The following is an 18,237-nucleotide window of genomic DNA, read 5'->3' as shown; positions in this document are numbered from 1 at the left end:
GCTGAATCGAGCCTTGAGAGGTGGAGGTACGCACTGGAGAGAAGGGGAATGTTAGTCAGTAGGAGTAAGACGGAGTACATGTGCGTAAATGAGAGGGAGGGTGGTGGTATGGTGCAGTTGCAAGGAGTTGAGGTGGGGAAGGTGGATTGGTTTAAATACTTGGGATCAACTGTCCAAAGTAACGGAGAGTGTGGGAGAGAAGTGAAAAAGAGAGTGCAGGCAGGATGGAGTGGGTGGAGAAGAGTTGCAGGAGTGATTTGTGACAGAAGGGTAGCTGCACGAGTGAAGGGGAAAGTATACAAGACGGTAGTGAGACCAGCTATGTTGTATGGTTTGGAGGCGGTGGCGCTAACAAAAAGACAGGAAGCAGAGCTGGAGGTGGCAGAGTTAAAGATGCTGCGATTCTCGTTGGGAGTGACGAGGATGGACAGGATAAGAAATGAGTGTATTAGAGGGACAGCGCAGGTAGGACGGTTTGGAGACAAAGTGAGAGAGGCGAGATTGAGATGGTTTGGACATGTGCACAGGAGGGAAACGGAGTATATCGGGAGAAGGATGTTGAAGATGGAGCCGCCAGGCAGGAGGAGAAGAGGAAGGCCAAAGAAGAGGTTCATGGATGCGGTGAGGGCGGACATGCGGGTGGTTGGAGTGTCAATGGAAGATGTGGAGGATAGAGCGAAATGGAGACAGCTGGTCCACTGTGGCGACCCCTAACGGGAGCAAGCCGAAAGAGGAAGAAGAAGATCTAATGTAGGGGTTCTTAACCTGTGGTCCATGGACCCCTTCGGGGTCCGTGAATGGGCTTCAGGGGATCCGTGAACCAGGCGCATAAAAAATTATTTAAAATTTATTTTCGCTAGCTTTTTGTAAAAAGTTTTATTTTTTTTCTATGTACAGGATGTTATGTACTTATTCTTGCTTAATGAAGACGAGTACTAACCGGGAGGCGACGATGGTTCGCGGGTATGATTGAGGAAGCCCTCCCGTAAAAACCTATCTCGAAGGTTACTTCTGCTCAGATGACTTTAAAGTTCAAACGTGGATACGTAATCCTTTCCTTGCTGATAAAAACTGTGTTACTGATGCAGACCTTGCCAAAGATGACGTCATAGACCTGAGGATAAAGGAAATGATACGACATAAGTTAAACTCGAAGAGTCTTGGAGAATTTTGGTGTTCCTTGACACAAGCCTATCCTCGTCTGGCAAAGCGAGCTATGGGAGCTCTGATTCCATTTGCAACTACATATCTTTGAGAGTCAGGATTTTCAGCACTTGTTACCATCAAAACGAAAAGTAGAAATCGATTGGATGTCAAACATGACATGCGTGTTGCCTTGTCAAAGACCACTCCACAATTTCATCTTCATATTGCAGCCAAACAACAACAGCCTTCTCACTGAAATGTACTTTTGAACAGAATTGATGTTTATTTTTTGTTTAATTTGCACAATTTGGATATATTTCATTTTATTCAGGAAATAGTCATTGATTTTTGCATGAAAAAAGTGATATATTCTTTGTGAAGATTGTTTTTTTTATTCTGATTATGACGGTACGTGAAGGAAATAATTTTCCTTTGCTATAAAATTTATTCATTGTATGCAAAATTTTGTGCTTGTGTGCTTATGTGCATTTTTCTGGGGAGGGGTCTGTAGCTTTCACCAGATTCTCAACGGGGTCCATGACTCAAAAAAGTTGAGAAACACTTGTCTAATGGAACCCAGTTACCTAAAATGGTCACATGATCCAATTACCAGGGGACACACCCTCGGTATGGATTGTTCAAACCGGATCACCTTACCGGATCAGATGCAGCCAAGCGTAACTGCCAAGGAAACAGATCATTGGGGGATAACGTCCCGGCTAAGCTTGGATACAGACCATGCTGGACCAATGAAGGAAAAGATGAAAACGAGCTGGGAACATTTCTATATAAAGCATTTATTTACAATTAGCGAGGAATGGTATGTGGCAGAGCAAATGGGGTTTATTATTATCATGTACAGCAGGAACAGCAAGGAATTTGTGGGGTGCAACAAAAGGCAAGCTATTTACAAAAGCAGACACAGAGCAGACTTATCCCGTTATATCTTGTACGATTTTAATTTAAGCTACAACAGGTGCCATCACATACACACGCAGACCAAATGAAGATTAGTTAGCCAGAAGGAAGGAGAGCAGATGATAACTAACAGCCTCTCAATACCTGGCGCGGTCGGCCAACCTCGCAACCCAGTAAACTTTGGGGGACGCTCCGCTTGAGCGATCCCACCTTAAGAGTCGACGCATTATCTCTTGCTTGATCACTTTGGCGGGGCTCGTGGAAATGTGTGCTCTGCACTGGTCCAGAAGAATGTCTGTCGCACACCAACCCCAAATGTAGATGCAGCGACAGGCAGACGAGGTGCAGTGAAGAGAGGGTGGAGCAGAGAAGCAAAGAAGTGGGCGTGGAAAACAGGCGGAGACAGTGCGAGGCAGGCAGGTGAGAGGGAGGAGAGAGAGGGCGGACGGCTTCGTGATCTGCCTTTTATAAGCCCTGGGCGAAAAGGGGGGGGGGGGTCGATGACCCGAAGCGACATGCCGTCATCCAAATTGTGCCCTTCCATTGGATCCTGGCCCTGCTCTGCCAGGCTCCTGGGGCCGGAAGCGGCCTCATTCACACACCCGGTGTGACACAGCCCGCACCTGCACCAAACTCCCGGGACGTGTTCTGGCAACTGGACGAGTTATGTCGGTCCCGCATGCCCGTTCAGGGCACCCCCGGAGAGCTGCGGTTGGTGCTGTTAACGTGCTTGGCCCATGCCCGTGTCACGCGGTCTGAGTGGCCTGGGCCACGCAGCACGCCGTTTGGTGGCAAATTGCATTGATGCGGAGGTGCGTGGAGATTTTTCCTGTGTGCAGGAGATGTTGGTGGTCGAGGTGGTGAGCAAGGTGAGACACCATTGTAAATCGATGCGCAGATTTGAATGAAAGGGCGTGCCACGCGCGTGCTGGGGAACGTCCTCATCATTGTGATTTTCACAGGCGGCCGCCTGGGTGCGGTGCCTGCTTCAATTTGTATCATGGATAAAAGGAAAGGGTTGGAATGAAAATCAGGATTGAATGGAAGATAGAGATATAATTATACCTAGCTATAAGACCCACACAATGCACTTTGTCCCATTAATCCATTAGACATGAGGGGAAGGTCTAACTGTACGAAGACTTACGAGATAACTGCCTGTGGATCTCTGTATGTTGGGTGTCGTTGCCTTAGAGGCATGCGGTTTTGCAGAACCGCAACAATATATAAAAATCGACCAGTACAAACTACAACTCCTAACTGGAACATGCACATGCAGGTTCCCAAACAAACACGAAAGCGAAGATATACAACAATACATTGCCAAATTGGCACAGGAATTCTACAGGGTCGATTTTTTAAAGGTCATCGACAATGCGTCAGGAAACTTGAAGGAACACTTTATCTCCACCGACATGATAGAATACAAGGACTTGAGCTTAACACTGCTCACTGGAACACAGCCTGGAATCGTGCAGCATTATCCAGGAATAACCGAGTCCCTGGAACAGGAACTTGGGTTTTTCCGGAAGCAATTTTACCGGGTCTACTGTGGAAGAATCACGGGAGATTTTCTGCCGCATGTTTTTTCAAGTGGAAAGACTTATTTGACTTCGTCTCCCCATCAAGTTCACGTGAGGCAGAGCAGTCGTTTAGTGCACTAATTTGTACATCATCTATTCAATTTGAAGTTTGACATAAAATTTCAAATTGGTCACTATTTCAGAGATCACATAATATTAATTAAAAAGGCAATCATCTTCCAATAGCTACTTCAAGATAAATTTTCCAGAAAATATAGCACAAGCCTCCATGAAGTGCTCAGAATCATGGATTTTCCAGGGCCTGCCTGAGAGCCCCAGACCCCATGCTGTGTTGGCTTTGAGGAACACACTCACTGGTTCACCGCCCCCCCCCCCCTTTACTCTTCCACAATGTTTTAAGCAAAATTAAACGAAACAAAGAGAGTGAGTTATAAAACATTCATTTGGTTAAAAACACTTGGGAATGATTCAGAGTTTCATTCATCACTCACCTTCTGCTGAGAGGGAATCTTCACCCGGCTCTTCCTTCACACAAATGACGTCCAACATCGGAGGAGCGTTACTAGGGAAACCTCCGGGTTTCACTCGACCCGTTTCATCTGTGGAGAAATGGACGGACGTCAGGGCCGTGGATGGTTTAAAATGCCGAGTACATCTTGTGGGAATTTAAATAGTATCCTCGTTCATAAAATTTGACTTCCAGTTCCGGGTTTTGCGGAAACGGCTGGTTCTCTCAGGGGTCTCTGCCGACTTTCTCAAAGTTAAGTTTCCGGGCGTTATTTGTCACGTTTTGACTTTAATTTGTTTCCTACATGTTTACTGTGTATACCTAATTCAGTATGCCTGGTGTTGGCTTAATGGTTAGGGTGGTGGGCTTTGGATCCTCAGGTCCTGAGTTCAAATCCTGCTCAGCAATTGAATTAACACCAGGTGGGGTTAACTCAGCCTGTCATCCTTCTGAGGTCAGCATAATGAGTGCCAGCAATCTGGTATACTGTGTCGGAGTGGCGACCCGTCCAGGATTGTGCCCAATAGCCAAGGACACTGCTTAAGCAGCACCAACGCTCTGCACAGTGTATGGTCCCAATCTCCAAATCTCCTAGTTCAGTGTTGTTTCAAAATTTGTGCTATTTTGCGAGTTTTTGTCGATATTGTCATATCGGGTTTCCTTGAGGCCTACCCATCTTTTCCATCTCGGTTCATGTGTTTCTCTACCTCTTCTTCTTCCTGTTACTTTTCCTCGACCCACCAGTTTCCCTCTGCATTTGCCGATCCAAATTCACCACACACCTCCACGATTTTTCTTCAACCTTTCCTTTACCAAACCCTATTACAATCCTTATCAAAAAAAAAAAAAAATCATTTCTAACTATACACCTCCCGTAACGACGTGTTTCTATTGGAATTGTTTCTCCCTTCTACGTTTGCCGATCCAAATTCACCATTCACCTCATGATTTTTCTTCAACCTTTCCTTTACCTAATCCTATGATGAGGATGAGGATGAGGAAGAAGAAGAAATAAAAACCGTTTTTTAATGTTTCAACTTCTTCTTTCACGTGTGGTTCTCGTTACTGTATCATAATTCACGACACTTTTTCTATTTCAACAGACTACTCTCAATTCGACCTTTCCTTCATCTCGTGTCTATAAGGTCCAACTGTGACAATGTTTCTTTTCTCCATTCTCTTTATTCACCTGTATTGCATCCCTCACATAATGTCTTCCGTCGCATCTCTGACCATTTTTTTTTTTTAACCCAGTTTGCAATGCATGTTCATGTTCCATCAATCGTCCTTTTTTTAAATCTTAAAATAGACTTAAATCTACCTCCTCCTAACCCTTCACCTGTTATCCCTTCTCCTTACCCCTCCCATCTTGCCCCTCATTCTACATCCTCTCGAAGCACCTCCTCACTGTCTTTTGCTTCAATATCAGCTACTCCTCTGTCATCCCAAAGTGTGTGGTGCTCTAAGATCTGTGAACTCCATTTTAACCTAACAGACATCTCACTCTCTCAATCACTACACTTGTCAACACCACAAACATGCTCCTTCTTTCCTCTCAACTCACCTTCCCCTCTTCCCAAACCCTCAAATCTTGTTCCTCCACCAACTCACTCCCTTCTTCACTATACCACCATCGACTCATCTTTCCCCTCTCCCCACCTCTCCCATCGCCCCCTGCTCCTTGGCCAAGCCTGCTCTTATCGCTTCCCTTCCCTCTCACAGCAACCTTCACATTCTTCCCACTCTAAGCTTCCCTCTCACCTTTCTCAAAAACTCCCCCCTCACCCTTCTCCCTCAATTCTCCCTCCAATCACCCCCCCCCTCACATGCACAAAGCCTCCTCCTTCTCCTTCCCTCTTTCCTCCATCTCATCACTCCACCTCCTCCAATCTCTAACTGCCTTCTGCCCCCACTCTTATTACTCCCCAGCAACACCCAGCCTTTTCTCCTCCTCATCTGGCCCTCTCCCCTCGCTCTACTGCAATGGCACACTCTCTTTCAACAACTCTCCTGACATTCCCTCATCCTCCCCTGCCCCTCCCCTCCCCTGCACCAAAAGCCTCCTCCCTTCCCTCCTGCTCAACAGTGTGGACCTCAAACATCCGGGGCCTTTGCTCAAACCTGACAGATCTTTCCATTCAGGTTGCCACTGACAAAGCAGACATAATCTGCTTAACAGAAACTTTCCTCCTTCAAGACATCTCTGACTCCTAAGTATCTCTCACTGGTTACTCCCTCCTCTGGTATGACAGACCTGAGCCTCATTCTGATGGAAGAGTTGCTCTCTTCATCAAAGACACGATTCCTCACTCTCCAGCAACTGCCCTCACTCCCCCAAACCCACAGGAATACCTCTGGTGACAGCTTCCCCTCCACTCCCACAAGTTTATATGTGTGCTGTACAGTCCACCAAACAGTGATGACTCCATTTACACCTCGTTCGCTGAAAACATGGACCAACTTCTATCCTCTCATCCTAACTCTCTTTTCCTCATATGGGGTGACTTCAATTGTCATCATGCCAGTTGGATGTGTGCAGGTACCTCCCTCACCTGCCATGGCACTTCAGCAAAAGACTTCTGCGACTCATTGGGACTGACTCAATCGGTCAACTTCCCGACCCAGATCTCAACCAACAGTACTTCATCTTTTCTGGATCTGATTTTCACAAATTTCCCTGAAAATATCTGCTGTTCTTCCTCCGTTCCAATTGGTTAATCTGACAACATGCTTGTCAAAGTCGACATATCTCTGGCTGTTATTAGAGAACCACCGAAGCACCGTCGAGTCTGGCATTTCACTCAAGCCGACTGGCAAGGTCTTCAAGCAGCCAACAAACTTCCAAACTGTCTCCCATCGCTACTTTCGCCAACATCAACTTGTCCAGGAATTCTTTCAAAGAAACTTGCGCTCTCTAATGCACAGATTTATCCCCTCTTGTCTGCAATTGTCCTACCCTTCCTCCCGCCAATGGTACACTGAAGGTTGTGACAAGGCAGTTGTCCTGAAACAACTTGCCCTTGCCTCATGGAAAGCAAATCTAACTGAAGGCAATATCAGTTCCTTCCACAAAGCTCATAACAAGTGTGTGTCTACCCTCAGGAGAGCCAGAACACAAGATCTTTCTAATCTCAAGTCTGAACTCTCAAACCTGTCTCCCTCCCCCAAATCCTGGTGGCATCAAATCAAATCTGTTTCTGGTGAATGTTCCCCCTCCATCCAATCCCTTACCTCAAATGGCCGCACAGCTGATGCTGCACGTGAAAAGGCTGAATGCCTAAACTCCGTGTTTGCACCTAAATATTGTGTCTGAAACCCATCGCATTCTGTACCCACCTTATCCAGTCGCACCCAGCTGTCCCTGGACTCTGTGCCCTTTTCTTCTGACAAGGTGGAGAGCTTGCTGTCAAACCTCACCTCAGATTCTGCAAGCGGTCCAGACGGCATCAGCCCACGTGTCCTAAAAACCTGCTCTTCTACTCTTGCTCTCCCTCTCTCTGTTCCATTCACCCTCTCATTTGCTCAAGGTCATCTGCCATCTGCTTGGAAATCAGCAAACATTACTGCCCTGCATAAAAAGGTGCAAAAACAGATCCCTGCAACTACAGACCCATCAGCCTTCTCCCAATCATCAGCAAGGTTATGGAATCCATCATCGCTGCAGACATGAAATCCTTCCTCTTCTCCAATGGCTTGATTTCCGATCATCAATTTGGTTTCAGACCAGGTCACTCGACACTGGATATGCTGCTTCTGCTCTCCCAACAATGGATGGAGGTACTCAATGCCAGACATGAAATCAGAGCCATATCCCTAGATATATCGCGTGCTTTTGACACGGTCTGGCACCCTGCCCTGCTCACCAAACTCTCTTCCTATGGTATCCAAGGCCATCTCCACTCATGGCTCGCAGACTTCCTCTCCTGTAGCAGTCAACGTGTGGCCTAAAATGGAGTTCTTTCGTCCCCTCTTCCTGTCCAGGCTGGAGTTCCTCAAGGTAGGTTCTGTTCTTTTTCTGGTTTTCATCAATGATCTCTCTGACTCTCTGGAAAATACTCTTTATTTCTTTGCTGATGACTCCATCCTCTGCCGTATCATCTGTCATCCCTCAGATCGGCAAGCAGGAACTTCTTCGCTCACTGCAGATCTGGGTAAAATCACAAACTGGTCCAAAACGTGGAACATGTTTTTCAATCCGGACAAATCTCACACTCTCACTATTTCTCTCCGAAAGGACCATCTGGACCCGCCCCCCCCAATCAACTTTCTCAACAATCCACCTGAAGAAGTCCTTTCATTCAAAATTCTGGGTCTCACTATCTGCCATGATCTTTCCTGGGAAAGCGACATTTCCAAAGCGGCCTCCTTCGCCAGTCGCCGACTGAGAATCCTCCATCGTACAGTCTTTCCTCGGCCCACCTGAGCCCCTGACCACATAAAAAGATTTTGTCCACAGCCTGATGGAGTACTGCTCTCCCCTCTGGGCTGGTGCACCCACCTCTCACCTTTCTCGGCTTCACGCTGTGGAAACCAAGGCATTTCGGATCATTGGTATCTCCGGCAATGAGGCTGTTTTTGGGTCTCTCAATCTCTCACTGCAGGCAGGTCGGTGGTCTTTCTGTCTTCTACCATCTCCTCTCCAGTCTCGCTCACCCTGCTCTGTCTGCGAGATGTGCCCCCCCCCCCCCGCACCAAATATTTCCACAGGGCGTTCAAGGTCTGCCAGCAACCCCCTTCTGGTAAAACTACCAAAATCAAGAAACACTGCTCACTTTCACTCTTTCATTCCTCTTTTTTCCTGCCTTTGGAATAAACTCCCACACTCTGCAATCCCACTCTTCCCTCCAGGTCTTCAAAACAGCTGTTCACCACCACCTCTCTTCCCCCATACAAACGATGTTTTCTACCCCCGTTAATCCACTCCAAACCCACCTCCTTCAAATTCCCTGCTTTCCTTCCTGAAAGTTCCCTGTCGTGTAAGGTCCTGAAAGTCCCTGAAATGTCCATCTTGTTTACCCCGTGTACCCCGTCCACAGATCTCAGATCTCCTAATGTCTCTGTTCCCCACTGTTTGTCCTTCCCTCTCCCGCCCCTCTTGTCTCATACCCCCCCCACCTTGTTGCGCATTCTGTGTGTTTGCTCCCACACGAGAATCGACAAGGTATACAAAAATATATATACTGAAACGCAAAATAAACTTACCACTTGCTTGAAATGTAATAAAATTGTAACAGTTCAAAATATAACAAACCAACAATTGCTAATTGAAACATTGACATTTTATTGATGACATGTCAAGTTTTTGACCAAGATACACCATCTCATTAGTTTGTTCTACAGTACAGAACAGCACAGGGTGCAATGTCAGTCCCCTTTCAATAGCGTGTGTGGCCACCATTGTTTTGGATACAGGCAGTGAACCGTCGGCGAATACTGCCTACCAGTCTTAGGATGGATTGCTGCTGGATTCTGTTCCACTCAGTCCTCAATGTCTGAAGCCATCTGACTTCGGACCATCTGCCTGTCCTGCCTTGCAGTGGTGACTCTTGGCCTCCCTGATCGAGGTCTGTCATCTGCAGAGTTGTGGAGGGTGTCTCTGTCCACCAGGGCCGATATCGTCTGGTGTGAACAGCCAAGGCGACGTGCCACCTCACGGTAGCTCAATCCGCCTTGCAGTATGCCCATGGCACACTGCCGTTGATCTCTTGACAATCGTGGCATGTTGATTGAAATGCCCATTTTGCACTGGCCTTTTTAAAGCCAATATCAAGACATCACGTGCAGCTCATTAAAATCATCCTGTACTCCTTGGCTAATCACTGACAGTCAAAACGGCTGTTCAACAGCTGTGCTATGAAGTGACCATTGAAGGTTCAAGTGACCATCCGTGACCGTTTTGTCTGACAGTGAGGACACTATTGTCCACAAATAAGTTCACACATTTACTACACGCAGTGTTATTGTTGATATTTGATGGTTTAAAAGGTGGCAAGTTTCTTTTGCGTTTCAGTATATATGTATATTTAAAGTTAATTTAAATTCTGTGAACAAATGGTTCAATGTAGTGCTGGACTCACCTTGTGAAGAACAATTCTCCCCAAGTTCAAGTTTCACCTTCAGCTCCTCATTTAAATCTATAACAACATCAATGGAGTCAGAAACCAAATTCACCACAACCCGTCAGGTCATTCCCATCATCCAGCATTGTTATATTATCTTCAACTTGTACATTGTTATTATAGATTGTTACCTTGTGAGGGAAAAACACCTGTAGGTTCAGGTTCCACCTTCACCACCACTATCGGATCTGTGGAGAAACAAAACCCGTTTTAAACAAAGATCACACTCGGAGATTTTACTTTAAAACAAACTCGTGTTAAACTCTTCCTTTATTTACTCTCCGAGATATTCATCAACGTGGTTTGTCCATCATGAGAGAACCCCGTACCGGGTTCCAGGTCCGTCCCGTCCCCTCCATCACGAAGGTTCTGAACGTCCAGGATCCTGAACCCGCAGATCCCAGCAGCTCCTCCCGGACCCCCTCTGGTCCCTCCATCGGAGCCCGACTTGGAGTCCGAGTAGTTGGGATCGTGAGCGCAGCTCGGGGGGTCTCGGTCCATGACCATCGGTACGGAATTATCAAACTGCTTCAGCCGGTTTGTGTTCATCTCTTCCTAGTTTCAAAATAAGGAAATTTCTTTCATTCCAGTGGCTATGAAAATAATTCAGGCGAACTATTTACTGTTGTTATACCCATGTCACTTCCCCAAATGAACATATTCTGTCGACTGTATCAAACACTCTTGTTTCACTTTCACGAAGCAAGAAGTGAAAAGGAAGGAGGGAGGATGTACAAGCCGAGCTCAAATATACACCGAGAAAGACATCCCCCAGAAAAACCTCATTTACGTCTTTGCGGACAAAATAGTTCACAAAGGAGACCAATATGTGTAATAAGTGATAACATGCCGCCCACAAAGGAACCGAAACGCCATCACAGCAAATTCGTTTGAGGTATTTATTTATCATGAACGCAAATCTGGGATATAATTTAACTCCTTATCGTTTTTTTCTCCAGAAATGTTTTTCTGTTCTCTTTTTCTCTAATCTTTCCAAAATTCCTTTCGAACTTGCCCTCTCCAATGCCACTTGCCGTCCTCCTTTCTCTTCCCGTTCATTCTTAAAACAACTCTCGTGCGTCGGTATAATAAGTGTACGTTCTCTGTTCTCGTTGTCTGGTTGTTGGTTGGTGCTTAAATTTATACATTATAAGGACAAATTACTCAAGGAACTTCCACACAAGAAGACTTTCGGCCCATCTTGCCTGCGCTCGATCGACATCACATGATTGATTAATTCAATCCATCAATTGATGAACTAAATTTGACTGGAGGGAAGAGGGGAAGGAGTCGCGATGAGGATGGTGGGGGGAGGTGTCGCGATGAGGATGGTGGGGGGAGGAGTCGCGATGAGGCTGGTGGGGGAGGTGTCGCGATGAGGATGGTGGGGGTAGGAGTCGCGATGAGGCTGGTGGGGGGAGGTGTCGCGATGAGGATGGTGGGGGAGGTGTCGCGATGAGGCTGGTGGGGGAGGAGTCGCGATGAGGATGGTGGGGGGAGGAGTCGCGATGAGGCTGGTGGGGGGAGGAGTCACGGTGAGGCTGGTGGGGGGAGGAGTCGCGATGATGGTGGGGGAGGAGTCGCGATGAGGCTGGTGGGGGGAGGAGTCGCGATGAGGCTGGTGGGGGGAGGAGTCACGGTGAGGGTGGTGGGGGAGGAGTCGCGATGAGGATGGTGGGGGAGGAGTCGCGATGAGGCTGGTGGGGGGAGGAGTCGCGATGAGGATGGTGGGGGGAGGAATCGCGATGAGGCTGGTGGGGGAGGAATCGCGATGAGGCTGGTGGGGGGAGGTGTCGCGATGAGGATGGTGGGGGAGGAGTCGCGGTGAGGCTGGTGGGGGAGGAGTCGCGATGAGGATGGTGGTGGGGGGGGGTTGCGGTGAGGATTGTGGGGGAGGAGTCGCGATGAGGATGGTGGTGGGGGGAGTTGCGGTGAGGTTTGTGGGGGGAGGAGTCGCAATGAGGCTGGCGGGGGGAGGAGTTGCGTTGAGGAAGGTGGGGTGAGGAGTCACGGTGAGTCTATATATAATACATATATACGTATAGATACATATACATCTATCTATAATTCCAGCAGTGTGTGTGTGTGTGTGTGTGTGTGTGTGTGTGTGTGTGTGTGTGTGTGTGTGTGTGTGTGTGTGTGTGTGTGTGTGTGTGTGTGTGTGTGTGTCTGCGACCGCCGTTTCTCGACGACCGCCAGTCCGATCTGATTGAAACTTGCCAGGAATATTGCTGGGGACCCGCGGATGTGTTTTCAAGGTTTGATATTAATCGGACAAGCGGTTCCCAAGTTACGGCCATTTATCTGTCCACCAATGACAAGACACGGTGCTATGACATCACAAATGACGTCACAATTAATGTTTATTTATTTTTTATTACTTTTTTGCACGATTGACGGTCCGATCTGATTGAAACTTGCCATGAATATTGCTGGGGACCCGCGGATGTGCCTTTTCGAGGTTTGATATTAATTGGACGAGCGGTTCCCAAGTTACGGCCATTTATCTGTCGGCCAATATCTGCGAGAGAGGGGGACGGGAGATGGGGGATGACAGTGGGGGCAAGAGAGAGGCGAGAGAGGAGGGGGGAGAGAGGAACGGCGAGAATAGGGGGAGAGAGGGGGAGAGAGAGAGGGGAGGAGAAAGAGGGGGGCGAGAGAGAGAGAGAGAGAGACAGAGAGAGAGAGAGAGAGAGAGAGAGAGAGAGAGAGAGGCGAGGCGAGAGAGGGCTGCACATCCTGGCACTCACCTACGGGCCCGTACTAGTATATACAAACATATATATATATATATATATATATATATATATATATATATATAAAAATATATAGATATCTTCTTCTTCCTCTTTCGGCTGCTCCCGTTAGGGGTCGCCACAGCGGATCATCCGTATGATCCGCATAGTGATTTGGCACATGTTTTACGCCGGATGCCCTTCCTGACGCAACCCTGGTCGCCTCTTACGACACAAGAATATATGTATATATGTATATATATATATATATATATATATATATATATATATATATATATATATATATATATATATATATATATATATATATATTGTTGTGGTTGACGAAATTCGCAAACCACCATTCAGGTCCCTTAGGTGAGATATCTCTGTAAGTATATGTGTAGTTAGGCCCAAACCCGTTGTTTCGAGGGAATAAATGTCATTCATTCGGGCTGCGACCCCTCTAGATAGCCGGTTTTCTTTTACTATCTTTATTTTGGACCAGCCGCCATTACTACCATTACTACCACCACCAACCACGTCTCAACAGCCATCACACAACAACCACCAACCGCAACGCCGCTTCACAACAACAGCCACGACCTTTACCGTCACAACTCGCCCTCGCAACCATCGCATCACCACCATTCCCGCGCCGCTTGTGGGCACCGATACTGGACTCGTGCAGGGCGCGCACCGAGCAGCTGGTGCAGAGGCACAGCCTTTCTGAAGAAAACGGATCACAAACGACTCACGCCCACTTCTGTTCCGTCCTATCGGCGAGCGTGGGGCGATTTGGCCCCGCCTCCAGGTGCGTCAGAGTGTGGTCGCTATATGCAGATTCACGGATCAAAAAGCATTCACGCCCACTTTTCATCTGTCCAATGGGGAGCCAGCGGAGGTAAAGGGTCGAAGGTGAAAGAGCGAAGCCACGGGGGGGCTATAAAGGGACGCGTTCGCTCGCCGAAAAGGAGTAGTAGGAGTGAGTTCGGAGTTGAGTTGGGAAGAAGAAGAAGCAGTAGTAGTCAGTCAAGTTGAGTTCGGAGTTGAGTTGGGAAGAGCCAGTCAAGAGAGGAGTCGGAGAAGGCAGTTGGACGGAGCTGTGGAGAGTTGGAGAGGTGGCGGCGGCGAAGGCAGTCGAGGGGGTGCTCGTGTCAGAGTCGGGGAGCTGCGGAGAGGAGAGGCCGGCAACGCGACCGAGGTCGTGGTGGAGACGCTCGTCGCGAGACCCGAGCCAGGGAGATATCCTCCTTCCCCCGAGCATCAACAACCCCCTCCTGTTTCCCCCCGCGCTGAGATAGTGCGAGAAGGGGGCCCCGTTCCCACCCCATTCCAGACACTGTCCGCGAGGCCCGCGGAGTCGGGGCGCCACCGCCATTTTGCGGCTCATCATCAGACGGGTAGGCCCGACGCGGTCTCGGCCCCAGGCCCGTCTGCCCCCATCATCCTTGAGGGTGGTCCTTTTCTTTTGCTTTGAGTATATGTGTTGTCGGCGCCGTCTGTGAAGTAAAACTGTATAAGTGTTGCCGTGTGCTCGGTAGTCGGTGGTAGATCTGCATTGTGTTTTGCTTTTACATTTGCTTTTTGTGCATTATTGTGTGTTTCTTCTTCTTTTACATTTGCTTTTGGTGTATAATTGTATATGTGTGCTATCCGTGTGCCGTCGCGAAATAAATGTGCTCTATGTTGAACTGTTTTCCCGTTTCGCTTCGTCTTTTCCTTTATTGAATCTCCATCTTACTTCACGTAAAGGGTTGGTCGTGGGCTAAAACGCCCGATAATTAATCGAACCGTCCAGGTTGACGATAACACCGCTCGGTTATCCCGATAGTACGGAACGGGTCGCTTAAAGTGGCCCGTGTCCGAAGTCGACCTGCGGCGAGGTGCGATCGCCCGGTCTAACCTCCGTGTGGGTACTTAGGTAGGTCGAATTTGGCGAGCAACCCTATCCCACGCGGAGGCCGATTGGCACGATCGTGGTGAGGCCGAAAGGCCCACCCGTGACTAGTTCCCGGCGTTAGTCCGAGAGGGTCACGACGGGATTGTCCGACGGTGGGCGACGTGCCGCGATTCGAGTTACGTGGCGGTTCGCACGCCGGCGGGCGCGAATCCGCAACAATATATATATATATATATATATATATATATATATATATATATATATATATATATATATGTATACCGGGTGGAGTGGCGAGCGCCTGTAATCCGGCGACTCGGAGGCTTGGGTTGGAGGATCGCTTGAGGACGGGAACTCTGCGCTGGGCCACGCTATGAGAGGGTGTAGGGCAGCCCGGAATCGCCGAAAACCCAATCCTGATCCCTGTGTCGTAAGAGGCGACTAGGATTGCGTCAGGAAGGGCATCCGGCGTAAAAACTAAGCCAAATCACAATGCGGATCATACGGATGATCCGCTGTGGCGAGCCCAAACGGGAGCAGCCGAAAGAAGAAGATATCTATATACATACACAAGCCTGGTGTTGGCGTTGTGGTTAGGGTAGCGGCTTGGGATCCAAAAGGTCCTGAGTTCAAGCCCCGTTGGCCGCTTGAAGTAATACACACCAGGAGCTTCACTGAGCCTGTCATCCTTCCGAGGTCGGCGAAGTGAGTACCAGTGTACTGAGCCCGGTGTATGCCCCGATTTAAAATAGGTGTACCATATCCCTGTGTCGTAAGAGGAGACCAGGGTTGCATCAGGAAGGGCATCCGGCATAAAACCTGTGCCAAATCATTATGCGGATCATTACGGATGATCCGCTGTGGCGACCCCTAACGGGAGGAGCTGAAAGAAGAAGATATATATATATATATATATATATATATATATATATATATATATATATATATATATATATATATATATATATATATATATATGTATGTACAGACACACACACACACACACACACACACACACACACACATATATATATATATATATATATATATATATATCAATTATAATGCTAAGCTTGCACACCAAAAACTCGGCTCGCCGTCACAGGATCCCGATGAAATTGCTGTGGCACTTAGCGGACATGTTGACAATGTTTGGGAAGTCTTGGCGTTCCATAGTACCACTTGCATTTTGCACAATGCGTATTTTTGTCATTCCCCGTGTATGGTCTGTCGTCTGCTACCAGCTATGTTGTACTGCTATTCTGTGCATTCGCACGGGTATCACTCATGTATATATATATATACATACATGTGTATGTATATATATATATATATATATATATATATATATATATACATGTGTATGTATATATATATATATACATATATATATATATATATATATATATATATATATATATATATATATATATATATATATATATATATATATATATATATATATATATATATATATATATATATATATATATATATATATATATATATATGAGCCTGGTGTTGGCGCAGTAGTTAGGGCAGCGGCTTGGGATCCAAGAGGTCCTGGGTTCAAGCCCCGTTGAGCCACTGAATTAATACACCAGGGGGTTGACTCAGCCTGTCATCCTTCTGAGGTCGGCGAAATGAGTACCAGTAATACTGGGCCGGTGTATACCCCGGTTAAAAAATAGGTGTACCATATCCCTGTGTCGTAAGAGGCGACCAGGGTTGCGTCAGGAAGGGCATCCGGCGTAAAACATGTGCCAAATCACTATGCGGATCATACGGATGATCCGCTGTGGCGACCCCTAACGGGAGCAGCCGAAAGAAGAAGAAGAAGAAGATATATATATATATATATATATATACATACATGTGTGTATATATATATATATGTATATATATATATATATATATATATATATATATATATATATATATATATTGTTGCGGATTCGCGCCCGCCGGCGTGCGGACGGCCACGTAACTCGAATCGCGGCACGTCGCCCACCGGACGGACAATCCAGTCGTGACCCTCTCGGACTAACGCCGGGAACCAGTCACGGGTGGACCTTTCGGTCACACCGCGATCGAGCCAATCAGCCCCCGCGTGGGATAGGGTTGCTCGCCAAATTCGACCTACCTAAGTACCCACGCGGAGGGTAGACCGGGCGATCGCACCTCGCCGCAGGTCGACTTCGGACACGGGCCACTTAAGCGACCCGTTCCGTACTATCAGAATAACCGAGCGGTGTTATCGTCGACCTCGACGGTTCGATTAATTATCGGGCGTATTCAGCCCACTACCAACCCTTTACGTGAAGCAAGATGAGGGTTCAATGGGGGAAAAGACGAAGCGAAGCGGGAGAACAGTTCAACAATAAAGCACATTTATTCGCGACGAACGGAAAGCACACAAATACAATTCCACCAAATGCACACACAAAAAAAAGAAACACAATTCCATTTACACAAAAAGCAAACATAAAAGTGAAAACACAGTGCAGAGCTAATACCGACTACCGAGCACACGGCAACACTTATACAATTCTACTTCACAGACGGCGCCGACAACACATACCCAAAACCAAGGAAAAGAAATCCCCCAAGAATGGGGTAGGCCTGAGGCCGAGACCGGGTCGGGCCTACCCGTCTGGTGATGAGACGCGGAGCGGCGATGGCCCCGCAACCCGCGGGCCTCGTGGACAGTGCCTGGCAGGGGGTGGGAACGGGGCCCCCTTGGTCGCACTATCTCAGCGCGGGGGGAAACAGGAGGGGGTTGCTGATGCTCGGGGTATAGAGGATCTTTATTATATGCGACGAGCGTCTCCACCTCGGCCAGGTCGCGCTGTCGGCCTCCCTCGGGTGCAGCTTCCTGCACGACGCGAGCACCCCCTCGTCTGGTGTCGCCGCCTTTCCACCGCTCCGTCCCCTCCGTTCCGACTCCAACGCACACGACGAGCAGCTCCACCGCCCGCGAAGTCTTGACCCTCTGCTTCCGACTCTCCTCTTCTTGACTCTCCGACCCGTTCTGCTGACTCTCTCGTTCCCGTTCTGCTGACTCTCCTTTGCGACTCTCCGACCCTCGTTCTGCTGACTCTCTCGTTCTGACTCTGACTGACGAACACCGTCCTTTTATCCCCCCGTAACTTCGCCTTTGACCCCCTCCCTTTGACCTTTCACCTCGCTCCCCATTGGCCCGAGAAAAAGTGGGCGTGAAGGCTTTTTGATCCACAAATTTGCATATATCGATCGTTCTGGAGGCGGGGCCAAATCGCCCCTCGCTCACCGATTGGACGGCAAAAAGTGGGCGTGTGTCGTTTTTGATCCGTTTTTGAAGCAGAAAATCCGTGATTTTGTACAC

General features: G+C 47.9%; 1 protein-coding gene across 4 annotated transcripts in view; it reads right to left on the bottom strand.

Annotated features, from left to right (window-relative positions):
• The window catches only part of LOC147009968 (uncharacterized), a 220,325-nt gene extending 209,202 nt beyond the window's left edge, over positions 1-11,123 (bottom strand). The window contains exons 1-4 of one of the 4 annotated variants that reach the window (XR_015053068.1): positions 10,565-11,123; positions 10,367-10,423; positions 10,194-10,250; positions 4,100-4,207 (exon numbers count right to left, since the gene is read on the bottom strand). Coding sequence is in view for 3 of the 4 variants with exons in the window: in XM_085863195.1 (XP_085719321.1) it covers positions 4,100-4,207; positions 10,194-10,250; positions 10,367-10,423; positions 10,565-10,784 (442 nt within the window). In the remaining variant the exon portion in view is untranslated. The remainder of the gene's footprint in view (positions 1-4,099; positions 4,208-10,193; positions 10,251-10,366; positions 10,424-10,564) is intronic. The other 3 variants (XM_085863195.1, XM_085863196.1, XM_085863200.1) reach the window with 3 other exon arrangements.
• Positions 11,124-18,237: the final 7,114 nt, after the last annotated feature.

This window comes from Eptatretus burgeri, chromosome 17 (genome assembly GCF_056783735.1).
Source record: "Eptatretus burgeri isolate ZD-2024b chromosome 17, Ebu_testis_v1, whole genome shotgun sequence".
NCBI classification, from domain to species: domain Eukaryota; kingdom Metazoa; phylum Chordata; class Myxini; order Myxiniformes; family Myxinidae; genus Eptatretus; species Eptatretus burgeri.
Note: the sequence above shows the minus strand (reverse complement) of the source record. Positions and strands in the feature narration are given on the sequence as shown.